The sequence below is a fragment of the Ornithorhynchus anatinus genome, chromosome 20, assembly GCF_004115215.2.
Source record: "Ornithorhynchus anatinus isolate Pmale09 chromosome 20, mOrnAna1.pri.v4, whole genome shotgun sequence".
NCBI lineage: Eukaryota > Metazoa > Chordata > Mammalia > Monotremata > Ornithorhynchidae > Ornithorhynchus > Ornithorhynchus anatinus.
In genome coordinates, this window is record NC_041747.1 from 8,841,280 (window position 1) to 8,853,538 (window position 12,259).

Genomic DNA, 12,259 nt, shown 5'->3' on the forward strand with positions numbered 1-12,259 from the left:
ACTAATAAATGTTTAGTACAGTTCTCTACACATAGTAAGCACTCAATAAACACTATTGATGATGATGAATTTGGTGAAGATGATGTTGATAATGTGCTGATAGTCCTGATCCAGAATTGGCCCAGTTAAACAGTGCATTTTCCCACAGGTTTTTGTGCTGGGTACCAACTGCAGTGGTTGCTTGGGAACGGGTGACGTCCAGAACACCATTGAACCACGGCGAATAGACAGTCTGTGTGGCAAAAAGATAACTTGCCTGAGCTATGGAAGTGGCCCTCACGTCGTCGTTGCTACAGCCGGTAACATCCGCACGGAGACCCAGTCTTGTAGCATTTGTCCCCTTCCCTGATGTGAATCAATGGGGGTATCTCCCTATGGGGAGAAATTGACTTAAGTTAGCGAAGAAAAGGCCTCGTTGATGGATCCGTCACATTTTTGTCCATATTGCTGAATTATTGGGTCCAGGTGGGGTGCTAGAACCTGTGGATGAGTGCTGGTTCTGCCCATTTTTCCCGGTGTAGCAGGATGGTGTGGGGAGATTGCCTTGGTCAGCAGTTCACTTTTGGTCAATCAATCTGTGGTATTTATTGAGTGTTTCCTGGGTGCAGAGCACTGTACTAAGGGCTTGGGAGAGAACAGTGCAGTAGAATTGGTAGACATGATCCCTGCCCATGAGGAGTTTGCAGTCTGGATGGATAGACAGACATGAAAATAAATCGCAGATAGGGAAAATAAGAGGCTATGGCTATGTCCATTAAGTGCAGTGGGGCTGGTGTATGTATCAGAGTGCTTAAAGGGTACCAGCCAAGTGCTTAGGTGATACTGAGGGGAGAACTAATAGGGTGAGGAAATAAGGGCTTAGTCAGGGAAGGCCTCTTGGAAGAGATCTGATTTCCCTTCTTGGCAACTGGGAAGAAGGAGAAGAGGAAGGGAGAAGCAGTAACTTGTTACCTGGTGCTCCTCTGGCCAAATTCCTGAGGAAAATTGTATCATCAGTTGTCTCTGGCTAGATGCATCTCTTTTCCAGCATTTGCTCTTTTTACCTTGATCCTACTTAGTTTCCTTTCTTATATTTGTCTTACAGAGAATAACATGCCCATTGTCTTTCAAGGGGAAAATGTCTGTAAATTAATTCAATAGGTGGAGTACCCTTTGTGTTCTCTTTGTGCCTGGGGAACGTATATTTTGTTCCTGAGCCTGGGGCACTGTTCTTTTGAAGAAGAACCGACTTTCTTGGCCTCTATCGCTTTCAGGCTTTCCTTCCGCTGGGTCCAGAGCCTTTGCTAGTGGTAATCAATCCATCATCAGTCAATCAGTGGTATTTCTTGAGTGCTCTCTGTGTGCAGAGCACCCTTCTAGGTGCTTGGGAGTGTATACTACAACAGAACTGGTAGGCACGTACCCTGCCCTCAAGGAGGTTACAGGCTAGAGGGACCCAAAACTAGAGAGCAGGGGAGGGAAGGCTTCTAAGCTGCTTGGATTTCAGGGCCACGCAGTCCTCGTGGTGCTGTCTGGGAAGCAGACTGCATTTCTAGAACGCCATTCTTCAACCAGTGCTTGGCTGAGAACAGCGCAGAGTCAGAAGAAATGACTGTATCCAGGCATGTGGCGTCTGTCAGGAAAAGTCTGGGTTTTGTAGTGAGAGCTTTCCTTAATGTGAGGTTTTGTAGGAACGCAACTCCCCGGCTATGCTGCCTGTATCCTCTGCGGGCTAGTGCTGGTTGGAAAAATAGGTCATTTATTAATTGGACTTATTATTTTTCAATTGTTGCCACTTTTTGGTGTCCAGGTGCTTAATATCAATAAATGTACAGAAGCTGTTTTATCTTTCTTTTTCTTTTTAGAAGGAGAGGTGTATACATGGGGTCATAATGCTTATAGTCAGCTAGGCAATGGGACAACCAACCATGGCTTAATTCCCTGCCATGTCTCCACTAACTTAGTGAACAAGAAAGTTGTCGAAGTCGCCTGTGGCTCTCACCATTCCTTAGTGTTAACCTCTGATGGAGAGGTAAGAATAATCTTTTTTCTCTCAGGGCAAAGTGTGGGAGATTAGAAAGATTCCCATAGCAATCTCAGCGAAGCTTGTGAAGCGTTCCTTATGGGAATTTACAAGAGGTGTCCCTCCTCCACTCTTTCACTCCCCCCACCAACACAACTCCCTCCCAGTAGGGGTACCCTGCTCTACAAAATCCCAAGTCTTAAATCCTCTCCCTTGACCTAACTGTGTGTTTGTGACTTAGCCTCATTACCTTATTTTCATAAATCAACATTCAGCGAGTTTGCCTATTGAAGTCTAATCTGTCAGCTCTACCTTCTGAGGAATTAAAAAAACTATTACACTAACATAGGGAAGGGTAGTGTGAAAAGGACTGGAAGATGTGGCACCTCTGTGAAGTCACAGTGGATATTTTTGAAAAAGAAGATGGAAATATGTTATCCAAACAAACTGTGATGGTGGAGAAGCACACATTTTCCATCTTTACAGATGATGTCATACACAAAAAGGTTATCAAAAATTGAGCATGAATTGGGCACGGAGCACAGTGCCAGGAATTGTAATGAGGCAAGGCGGAGCCCCGGCTTCTTCCAGAACTCCTTCCTCGTGCATCTTGTCTATGATGGGGGAGGCGTTGGAGAGGGCAGCTGTGCCCTCCCTCAGCTGGAGCCCCCGAAACAGTCCCCCATTTTGAGCGGGACACCTGGAAGGCAGTGGAGGGTGGCCATTCTCAATTCTGTGGCATGGAGAGTCAGACTCCTTGGAGCTGAGAGGGGAGAGACCCCCATGGAGCTGGGAAGCAAAGTTGACCAGCCTGCCCCGGTCCACGGTGTTGTGAGGTACTGGGAAGCGATTTGTGCTTCTCAGAGGAAAGGAGCTAAGGAAGGTCGAGGAATTATTATTGTTCAATTCAGACCCACCCTCTGGAATTATTTGGGATGATCTGTTCATATTTCCTTCCCCAGGTGTATGCCTGGGGTTATAATAACTCTGGGCAAGTTGGGTCTGGCTCAACAGCCAATCAGCCAATTCCTCGAAGAGTCACCAGCTGCTTACAAAATAAGATCGCTACTAATATAGCTTGTGGCCAGATGTGCTCAATGGCTGTAGTGGAAAGTGGAGAGGTAAGACCACTATTTCATCATGAGTTCAAGATTTTTCCCTATTAATAGATCTGAGAGTTTTGCCAATGGCTTGGAAATGTAGTGTGCACCTCAAAACCTGGGACTTGTGTTCTCTTCTTATTTCTTCGCTGTGTGCATTGGGCTTTACTTGATAATTTGATGGAGAATTTTCCAGGGGGCTGGACCAGATGATTAAATTCCTCCAAGTCTAAAGTCAAACAGAACAAATTCAACTGAGTAAAATTTTAAATCCAGTACAGGGAATTGGGGTAGGGAAGGAAAATGCACAGAAACATTGTGGCTTAGTGGATAGAGCACGGGCCTGCGGGTCAGAAGGACCAGGGTTCTAATCCCAGCTCTGCCAAATATCTGCTGTGTGACATGGGGCCAGTCACGTAGCTTCTCTGGGCCTCAGTTACCGCATCTGTAAAATGGGAATTGAGATTGTTAACCCCAGTGTGGGACAGGGACTGAGTCCAACCTGATTAACTTGTATCTACCCCAGCACTTAGCATAATGCTTGGCACTCAGGAAGCCCCTAACAAGTACCATAGTAATAATAAGGATTGAGGGCGCCTAACTTGTCAGTTGAACTGTGGGGGAGGTATCGTCTAATACTTGGACCGTGAGCCCCATGTGAGACAGGGACTGCGTCTGATCTAATTGTTTTGTATCTACCCCAGTGCTTGGCCCATAGTAAGCGCTTAACAAGTATAACAACAATGAAGGGAGGACCGTTCTAGCAGAAGGGAGATTTCTTTGACGAGAGTATAATCGTTCTCCAATTTCTTTTAACAATAAAAGATCATCCTGGGTCAGAAATTGTGGGTGAGTCTCCCGAACCGTACCTCCGTTAAGGCGCGGAGCGGCAGAGCAGACTCGCTCTTGGAAATGCAAGGTCTCACCCTCTCTCTTTTAAGGTCTATGTCTGGGGTTACAACGGCAACGGACAGCTTGGATTGGGCAGCAGTGGCAATCAGCCCACCCCCTGCAGGATAGCAGCCCTGCAAGGCATTCGAGTCCAGCGGGTACGTTCGTCAATCATATCAGCTTAGTCTGTCTTCCAAGCTCCGAAGAAATAACGCATAGTCATTCGGTTTCAAGGGCGCGACGGGGACTCCCACAGCAGAGTTCCGGTCCGCGATGAAGGGACCTCTCAAGTTAGGGCCGAGCAGCAGGTCGCCAAACACCTTCCCCTCACATCTTCGCTTGGGACCCTCCCTCGATATCGCACAGTCCATTCGTGCCTTTTTGCCGTGTGCGTAAATTGAAGCTCAAATCTCAAATTGCTGCAAATGGTTTAACCCATAGGCCCAGGGAACAGTTTTGCACAGCACCATAGTATTGTATTTGCAAAAGATAGAGTTACTAGGACGTGTTTCTGTTCCATTCATTCATTCATTCATTCAATAGTATTTACTGAGCGCTTACTATGTGCAGAGCACTGTACTAAGCGCTTGGGATGAACAAGTCGGCAACAGATAGAGACAGTCCCTGCCGTTTGACGGGCTTACAGTCTAATCGGGGGAGACGGACAGACAAGAACAATGGCAATAAATAGAGTCAAGGGGAAGAACATCTCGTAAAAACTATGGCAACTAAATATCCATCTGATGTCACGTGAAAGCATATTGGTCTCTCCCTATTTGCTAGTAGAAAAAGACTTGGTTGTTTTTCCCTTGCAGGTGACGTGTGGCTATGCACATACGTTAGTGCTGACAGATGAAGGTCAGCTATATGCCTGGGGAGCCAATTCTTACGGACAGCTAGGCACCGGCAATAAAAGTAACCAGTCTTACCCCATACCAGTTCCCGTGGAAAAGGACAGGTAAAGCTTGCATTGTATAGGGCCAGTTGTGCCACAGTGATGAGCCAAGCTTGGAAATGATGTTGATTTGTGGGAGTTTACCTTCTGTCTGTCGATATTCTTACCTTAATAATAATAATTGCAGTATTTGTTAAGCACTTACTATGTGCCAGGCACTGTTCTGAGCGCTGGGGTCGATACAAGTTAGTCGGAGGTGACTTCCTTTCCCTTTCTTCATTTAGTTTTCCATCAGCTCCATCACCCACTCTGTTGGTACATCATAGGCCCCAACCCTCCTGCAGTTCTCTCCTCTTCATTGGAATGGGAGATCAGGGAAACATATCTGTGGCACTGGAGATTCAAAGAGAGAATCTCAAAAGGGATATTAACGAGCCTGGGAAAAGGCACTCATCTGTTTGTGTGGAGCAAGGAACTATGCCTGATGAGTGACACAAAAGAAACACTTCAATCCACATTAGAGTGAGGAGAATTGTGCAAATTGGGGCCCATTTTAAAATGCATCGACAAGGCTAGGTTATGTTCCACCTCCTAAGGACATCAGGACTTCTCTTTTATCTTAATAATGTCTTTAGTTGCCTCTTGAATTTCTCTGGCTCGGTTCCTCCTTGGATTCTCTCTTCACTGGTAATTTCTCTGCCCCATAAGCATGGAGATTAAGGAGGCATTGAAGGTTGTTATTTGAGTACCGTGGCACTGCAAAGATTAATGGACAGTATTTTTTGATAAAAGTATATATTGGAAAATACGGCAATTGTGTTAAGAGCAAGTGGTTTGATCTGAATCCAAGCGCAGTTGTTTTGGGCTGGGAATGAATCTTTCCAGGTACCAAGAACCCTGCGAATAGCTTCTTTCTTTGTACCAAAAGGAACTACGGGGGGGCCTCTCTTAAGGAATTCATTCTTCTTCCAGAAGTAAGTGTTTTCCTCTCAGTAGCCTGACTACCTTGTACTTAGAAGTGTATTTACCTAGTGTTTAGAACCGTGCCTGGCACGTAGTAAGTGTTTAACAAATACCATTTTTAAAAAGAAGGCAGTAGAATTGGTCGCAAAATAATAAAAATGGAGTTTTAGGAGTGCATAGATGGAGAGGTAGAACCCGCAGATGACTTAAGTCAGCCATCCTCCAGTTCATAGGCCAAACATGATTTAACCCCGTCTCTATCTGGAGTACAGATTTGGGGTTCTGGCCCATTTTGGAGAGGCAGAGGAATCAAAACCATCATTTTTGGCGTTCACACGGAAACTTATCCTGCACTTGTCTTCCAGTGCCCGCTCTAACATTTAAATGCTTCTGCTTTCTTTCTAACCCTTTTTGTTCGGCCTCCATCTCTTCATCACATCCTCCCCATGTTCTTTCCCTGTTCCCCACTCTTTTCTTTTTTCATTATTTCTCTGTTCTGTCCAGCTCCTAATTGAATGCAGCTGGCAGACGCACCCTCTTAGGTGGCACAGTGAGTGCACTTTAGTGGTGTGTGGTTGGGTGACAACATTTTTCCATTAAGATTGACCGAGGGGGGGAAGAAATTGGAAAACAAAATAAACTGCAAATCCTGCGTGAAATGCTGCTTAGAGGGGTTTAGTCCCGGCACAGTGCCTTTAGTCCCGGCACAGTGCCTGTTGGTCTGAAAAATCCATTCCCCCTGATGGGCTTCTGCCTCGGTAACCTTGTCTGTTGCCTGACCTTGTGCCTCCTGGGCCCCACGCCAAGACGTGCAGAAGCCTGGAAACAGGGCTTAGTTTGTATTGGGAGGGAGTGGTGCTGGCCACTAAATACTGGCGTCGTCACCCTTCAGCCACGGGGTTTAGGGAACTCTACTTTGTGGGGCGCGGGGTTGCAGACAGTAGTAAGAGATGTAGTTTCACTGACCTGCCGCAGCACTTGGTCCCGGGAGCCAGGGCTCAGGTGGTTCTGGCCAGCCAAGGCAAGCTTCCCCTTCAGGGCATGTGGCTTCTCACCCAGATTTTTATGTTTTAATAAGAATTGAATAATGCAGTGTGTAGTAGAGGTGTGTGGGGATTACCTGTCTTTTACAGAGTTTGCTTAAGAAACCTGTTCAATCCATGGTATTTATTGAGCACTTACTCTGTGCAGAGCACTGTACTGAGTGTTTGGGAGAGCTCAACATAACGGAGTGGGTAGCCACATGCCCTGCCCGCATGGAGCTCACAGTCCAGAAGGTAAGGCAGATATCAAAAGCGGTAATGGATATGTACAAAATTGCTAGGGGTGGGGTGAATATCCAGTACTTAAAAGGTACAAATCCAAATGCCAGGGTGACACAGAAGGGAGAGAGAGCAGGGGAGATGGGGCCTCAGTCAAGGAAGGCCTCCCGGAGGAGTCACAACCCCAAAAAAGGCTTCGAAGTTGGGAAGAGCAATGGCCCGCAGGACTCAGAGCGGGAGGGGGCTCCAGTCTGCATAAGTCTTACCCAAATAGCTGGGTAAGATGTGTGCTTTTGAACTCTTAGCTATTCATCATCATCATCGTCAATTTATTGAGCCCTTAAAATGCGCAGAGCACTGTACTAAGCACTTGAGAGACTACAATACAGTAGTGTTGGCAGGCAGGTTCCCTGCCCACAACAAGCTGTGATGGGGAGACAGACATTAATGCAAATGATTTATAATAGTTTAAAGAGATGTTCATTTAAGGCTATTCCCCTAACAAATGTCATGCACCTCGGTGCCCGTTTGTGAATTTAGAATTATAGAGATTGCAGCGTGTCATTCTGCCCACACGTCCGCAGCCAAGACCCAGAGCGGCCACGTGTACATGTGGGGCCAGTGCCGGGGTCAGTCGGTGACCCTTCCTCACCTCACCCACTTCTCCTGCACGGACGACGTGTTCGCCTGCTTCGCCACTCCTGCCGTGACCTGGCGCCTCCTCTCCGTAGGTGAGCTCAACCGTGGTCAATTCGGCGGAGGCTCAGGAGCCGAACTGCTGAGGCTTTGTTTCTGTGGGGAGGAGTGAGCTTAAGGCAGCTTTTTTTTCCCACTGGTGATCAGTATTCAAAGTAGCAAAACGAATTGGTAAATCTGAGAGAAGCAGTATGTTGTCGTTTTTGACCCACCGCCTTCCAAAAAATGAATACGTCGGTCTGCCACCCAGCCTTGCTTACGGTCCCTCGACAGCCTCCAGAACACTAGAACCTGTTACCTTCTACTGGAGCAAAGACATTCTTAGAAACCCAGAAAGACTCCTCAGACGCGAAAACGAACCCATCCCGGAAATCGGGTATTTGAGCCAAACCGGCTTTCGAAAAGGGGCTTTTCGCTCCCACCCTTTCTCTCCAATGTGTGGCCGGCGGTAGGAAGAGGGTGCACCACCCCTCCTGCTTCAATTACCGTAGGTCCCGCTTGTGACGGGACCTGGGGGAATCAAAGGAGAGTGAAAACATTTTTGGAGTGGTGTTTCCCAGCCCCCATTCCCACAAACCATTACAGCCCTTGAGTTCTGGCCTTCCTGTTCTCCAGCTACTGCTGCTCCCTCTGAGCTGCATGGATTGAGGGACTTGGGAAGAAGCCGGGAACTGTGGCGGATTGCATGAGTGCATCTATTGTTTGCACCCTGTTTAGATTTGTAGAATGGAATTTAGCTGTGTCTGTTATGCTCCAAATTAACATATTTCTTAGAGGTTAGGACTGGAATGGCACAGCCCTTTTTATTTCTGATTCCGGTGCGATGGCCATATCCAGGGTATTAAATTCTGTTTGTGAAGCACCTTCAAAAATCAAATTGTTTGTGACAGCTCTATCCAGCGTTCACGAGAGTGAGCAGAGAGAGCAGTTTATGTGCTAGATTCTCTATTCGGAGGGGTCTTTGGATTTGAAGACCATGGGGGTTAGGTTCCTGCATCTGTGAAAAATAGTTTAAAATAATTGAGTTTCTTGCTTAATTGTAGTGTTTGTTAAGCCCTTACTCTGTGCCCAGCACTGTGCTTAGCACTGGAACAAATGCAAGATAATCAGATCAGACACAGTCCCTATCCCACGCCAGGCTCACAGTCTAAGCGGGGAGGGAGAGCAGGTTTTGAATTCCCCCTTCTACAGATGAGGCAGCTGGGACCCAAGGAAGTTGTGTCTTGCCCAAGATCAACTAGCAGTAAGTGGGAGAGCAGGGATTAGAACCCAGGTCCTCCAACTCCTCTGACTCCCAGGCCTTGTGCTCTTTCCACTAGGCCATCCTGCTTTGCTTATTTTTTTTGATCTAACTGAGAAATTGCATTTTGGGCATTTTCAATAGCAGTAAAAGGTGAATGCAGTTGCTGCTCTGCCTGAATCACGACCAAAAAAGCAGTTCAGAAATGGACACATGAGAGGGTTTATCATCTGTAGCCATGAAAGGGATTTACTTATGTGGTGGGTAGAAGATGAGATTTCCTTCTCCTAGGGCTAGACTGATAGCGAAGCATTTCTCCTGTAACTGTAGACCCCGATGATCACCTCACCGTAGCCCAGTCCCTGAAGAAGGAGTTTGACAACCCCGACACTGCGGATTTGAAATTCCTAGTGGACGGAAAATATATTTATGTTCATAAAGTCCTTCTTAAAATTAGGTAAGAAACTCTGTGCCTCGTCCGCGGTGAGCCCGGGAGAAAAATTGCTCTAAGAAATTGCCCACAGCTGGACAGAGAGCTGACTTTCAGCTCTGACCTAGAAAGTCCATTTTGTCAGTATGTCCTGCGAGGAGGGGACCCGGGCATTTCACTTCAGCTCGGACAGCACCACCTCAACTTCCAAGGCACTTTGTACCAAGCCACATGGAGCCTGTGGAGGTCAGGCGCTGGGATAGAGTAAGCACAAGGAAGGGAGTGGGAAGAGGCAGAGGGGAGAAAAGGAATGGACTACTAGGGTTGAGAAAGAGGAGCTTCTTGTTTGGAAGGAGGGACTGAACGAAATGCTGAACGATCCCTGCCCCAGGTGAATACTGCAGTTTCTTTTGGGAAAACCCCACCACAGACTGTGCAGAGGTCAGCAGTGAATGGGAGGGGTGTGGGCCAAGGGTTTCCCTGCCTCGGTTTACTGATCAAAGGTGGGGTTTGCCCCAAGAGCTGTGAACAGTAGGAGGTGAGGGGTGCCCCACCTAACTCCTGAAGGTCCCTTCTTCTTTCAGGTGTGAACATTTTCGTTCTGTCCTGAATAACAATGAGGATGAAATCATAGAAATGGGTGAATTTTCATACCCTGTTTATCGAGCCTTCCTGGAATACCTGTACACAGACAGCATCAGCCTCTCTCCCGAGGATGCAATAGGTAATGACAGGAGAGTCATACTAAGAGACGGGTGAGGTACAGCATTCCAAAGAACTTGCGATGGTGCTCCCGGGCCCTGCCGGAGATTGACTCTCCCATTCCCCTGGGAACCCACGTGAATGCTGTTTGCCCACCCCAACTTTAGGTCCCCGTGACTCACCTCCCTGACTGCTCCTCCTCTTCATCCTCACAGCCCTCCCTCTCTGGCTCCTGCCTGGGGTAGTCAAGTCACCTCAAGCTCCACCGTGCCAGTCGGAGCTGGGAGTAGATACCAGAAACGAGCCACTGCCGCCGTTTTGGCTGAATCCCCAACCCTGGGTCTTGCATCAGGAGGGATGCCCAGCTTCTGTTCTGGACGTGCACTGCGAGCTTATTTGTGGGGCCAGAGAAGTAGGCCACCTGTCATCTGTTGTCAGGGGATCCTAGCCAGTGGCCTCCGCCCCTTCTTCCCTTCCCCAGCCCAGACCCTGCGTTTAGGGTGTGTCCTTCCTGCCAACAGCAGAGGGAGAGGAGCGGCCAATTGCCCCCGTCCAGTGGACAACGTCCCCCCCCATTGACTTCAGCCTTATGAGTTTCCTTCCAAGATGTTTACGGGAATTAGGTCACGGGTACCTGGCACAAGTGGAACGGTGAGGCAGCTGGAAACATTAGAGGATGTATCCCACAGCAGGCTTGAATTTTTCAGAGGGTGTTCAACTCTCCCCGGCCCTTTGCCCGCATAGGCCGTCCCAGGGCCTGCCCTGCCTTCATGGCCTTAGCCTGGGTTCTGAAAACGCAGGTGGGTAGAAAAAGAAAAATCGGAATCATTGCAAAGACCATTCTAATAACCTCCCTCCTCTTCCCAGGCCTGCTGGACCTTGCTACCTTTTACAGAGAAAATAGGTTGAAAAAGCTCTGTCAGGAAACCATCAAGCAAGGGATCTGTGAAGAGAACGCCATCGCCCTGCTGTCCGCTGCCGTGAAGTACGAAGCTCAGGTAAGCGCGGCGGCCGGGTTTCCCCCTTCTCCGCTTGAGTATCATTTGACCCGGAACCCGGCAGCATGCCCGAGAGGAGAGTCGAGGTCTCGTGAGGTTAGGTCAGTGGGAAGGAGAGGGAGAGTTGTGTCGCGCAAGGCTCCGCCCCACCCCGAAGCTGAAGAGGAAGAGGCCCAGCTCCTCGTGGGCAGGGGACGAGTCTACCAACTCTGTCATACTCTGTTCTGCCAATCTGCACACAGTAGGTGCTCAATCAGTACCACTGACTCATTATCTTTTCCACTGACTCCGCAAGAGATTAGCGCGGGTCTGAAGGAAAGCCTGTCCTTTACCAGATGGGACGAAGCCGGCACTAACCTTTGGAGCCTCAGTCTCTGCCAATCCAATCGGCCCCGGCCCCGAGGGAACACCCAGCTCTTGGTGGAGATGGAAGGAACCCTTCTCTCTCTGGTCTATAAAAAGCAAATGTAAATGCCCCGTGAGGCTGTGGCGGAGGGGCAGGGTTGGTCCCAAGCCTATCAGCAGTCCATTCTGTGCAAGGGAGACTTCCTTTCCATGTTAAGTTAGCTTGGGCCCTCTCTCTTTCAAGGAGCTTTCAGGTCACATCGGAAGAACACTCTCTGTTTGCAGAGGGTGCCACTGCTTTTTACCCCCACGTTACTTGTTGTTTTGATCACTGTTTCAGTTTTTCCAAAGCTCAGTTGAGCCCTCGGCACCCCAGAGACCTTAGGTGGCACTGCCCAGGGATCCCTCCCCGCCCCCGCCTCAAGTGGCGTGGGGCACCAGCAGCCCCTCATTCAGGTTGGTTGGGAGGATGAGGTTAGCGTGCCCCCTACCCTGCCGGGGGCGGTGAAAAGGAAATGTTATCTTTTAGGGTGTATTTCACCTTCTCCAATTCCACCATTTCACATTCTCCTAGGAACTGCCTAATAAGTCTGATAGTTGTTAAGCACTGTTTTAAGCGCTGGGATAGATTTAAAGTAATCAGGTTCGAGACAGTCCCTGTCCCACAGGGGGCTCACGGTCTGAGTAGATGGGAAAACAGGCACTGAATCCCCATTCTGCAAATGAGGAGACTGA

At 48.4% G+C, this 12,259-nt stretch overlaps 1 protein-coding gene across 9 annotated transcripts in view; it reads left to right on the forward strand.

Moving 5' to 3' along the window:
* RCBTB2 (RCC1 and BTB domain containing protein 2) overlaps positions 1–12,259 on the forward strand; it is a 28,324-nt gene that overhangs the window by 14,228 nt on the left and 1,837 nt on the right. For 7 of the 9 annotated variants that reach the window (XM_029047868.2, XM_029047867.2, XM_029047869.2 and 4 more), the window contains 9 exons: positions 149–299; positions 1,845–2,011; positions 2,965–3,123; positions 4,044–4,151; positions 4,809–4,951; positions 7,654–7,844; positions 9,380–9,506; positions 10,064–10,203; positions 11,049–11,179. In XM_029047868.2, coding sequence (XP_028903701.1) covers positions 149–299; positions 1,845–2,011; positions 2,965–3,123; positions 4,044–4,151; positions 4,809–4,951; positions 7,654–7,844; positions 9,380–9,506; positions 10,064–10,203; positions 11,049–11,179 — 1,317 coding nt within the window. Of the gene's footprint in view, positions 1–148; positions 300–1,844; positions 2,012–2,964; positions 3,124–4,043; positions 4,152–4,808; positions 4,952–7,653; positions 7,845–9,379; positions 9,507–10,063; positions 10,204–11,048; positions 11,180–12,259 lie in introns of those variants that run through there. The other 2 variants (XM_029047866.2, XM_029047872.2) reach the window with 2 other exon arrangements.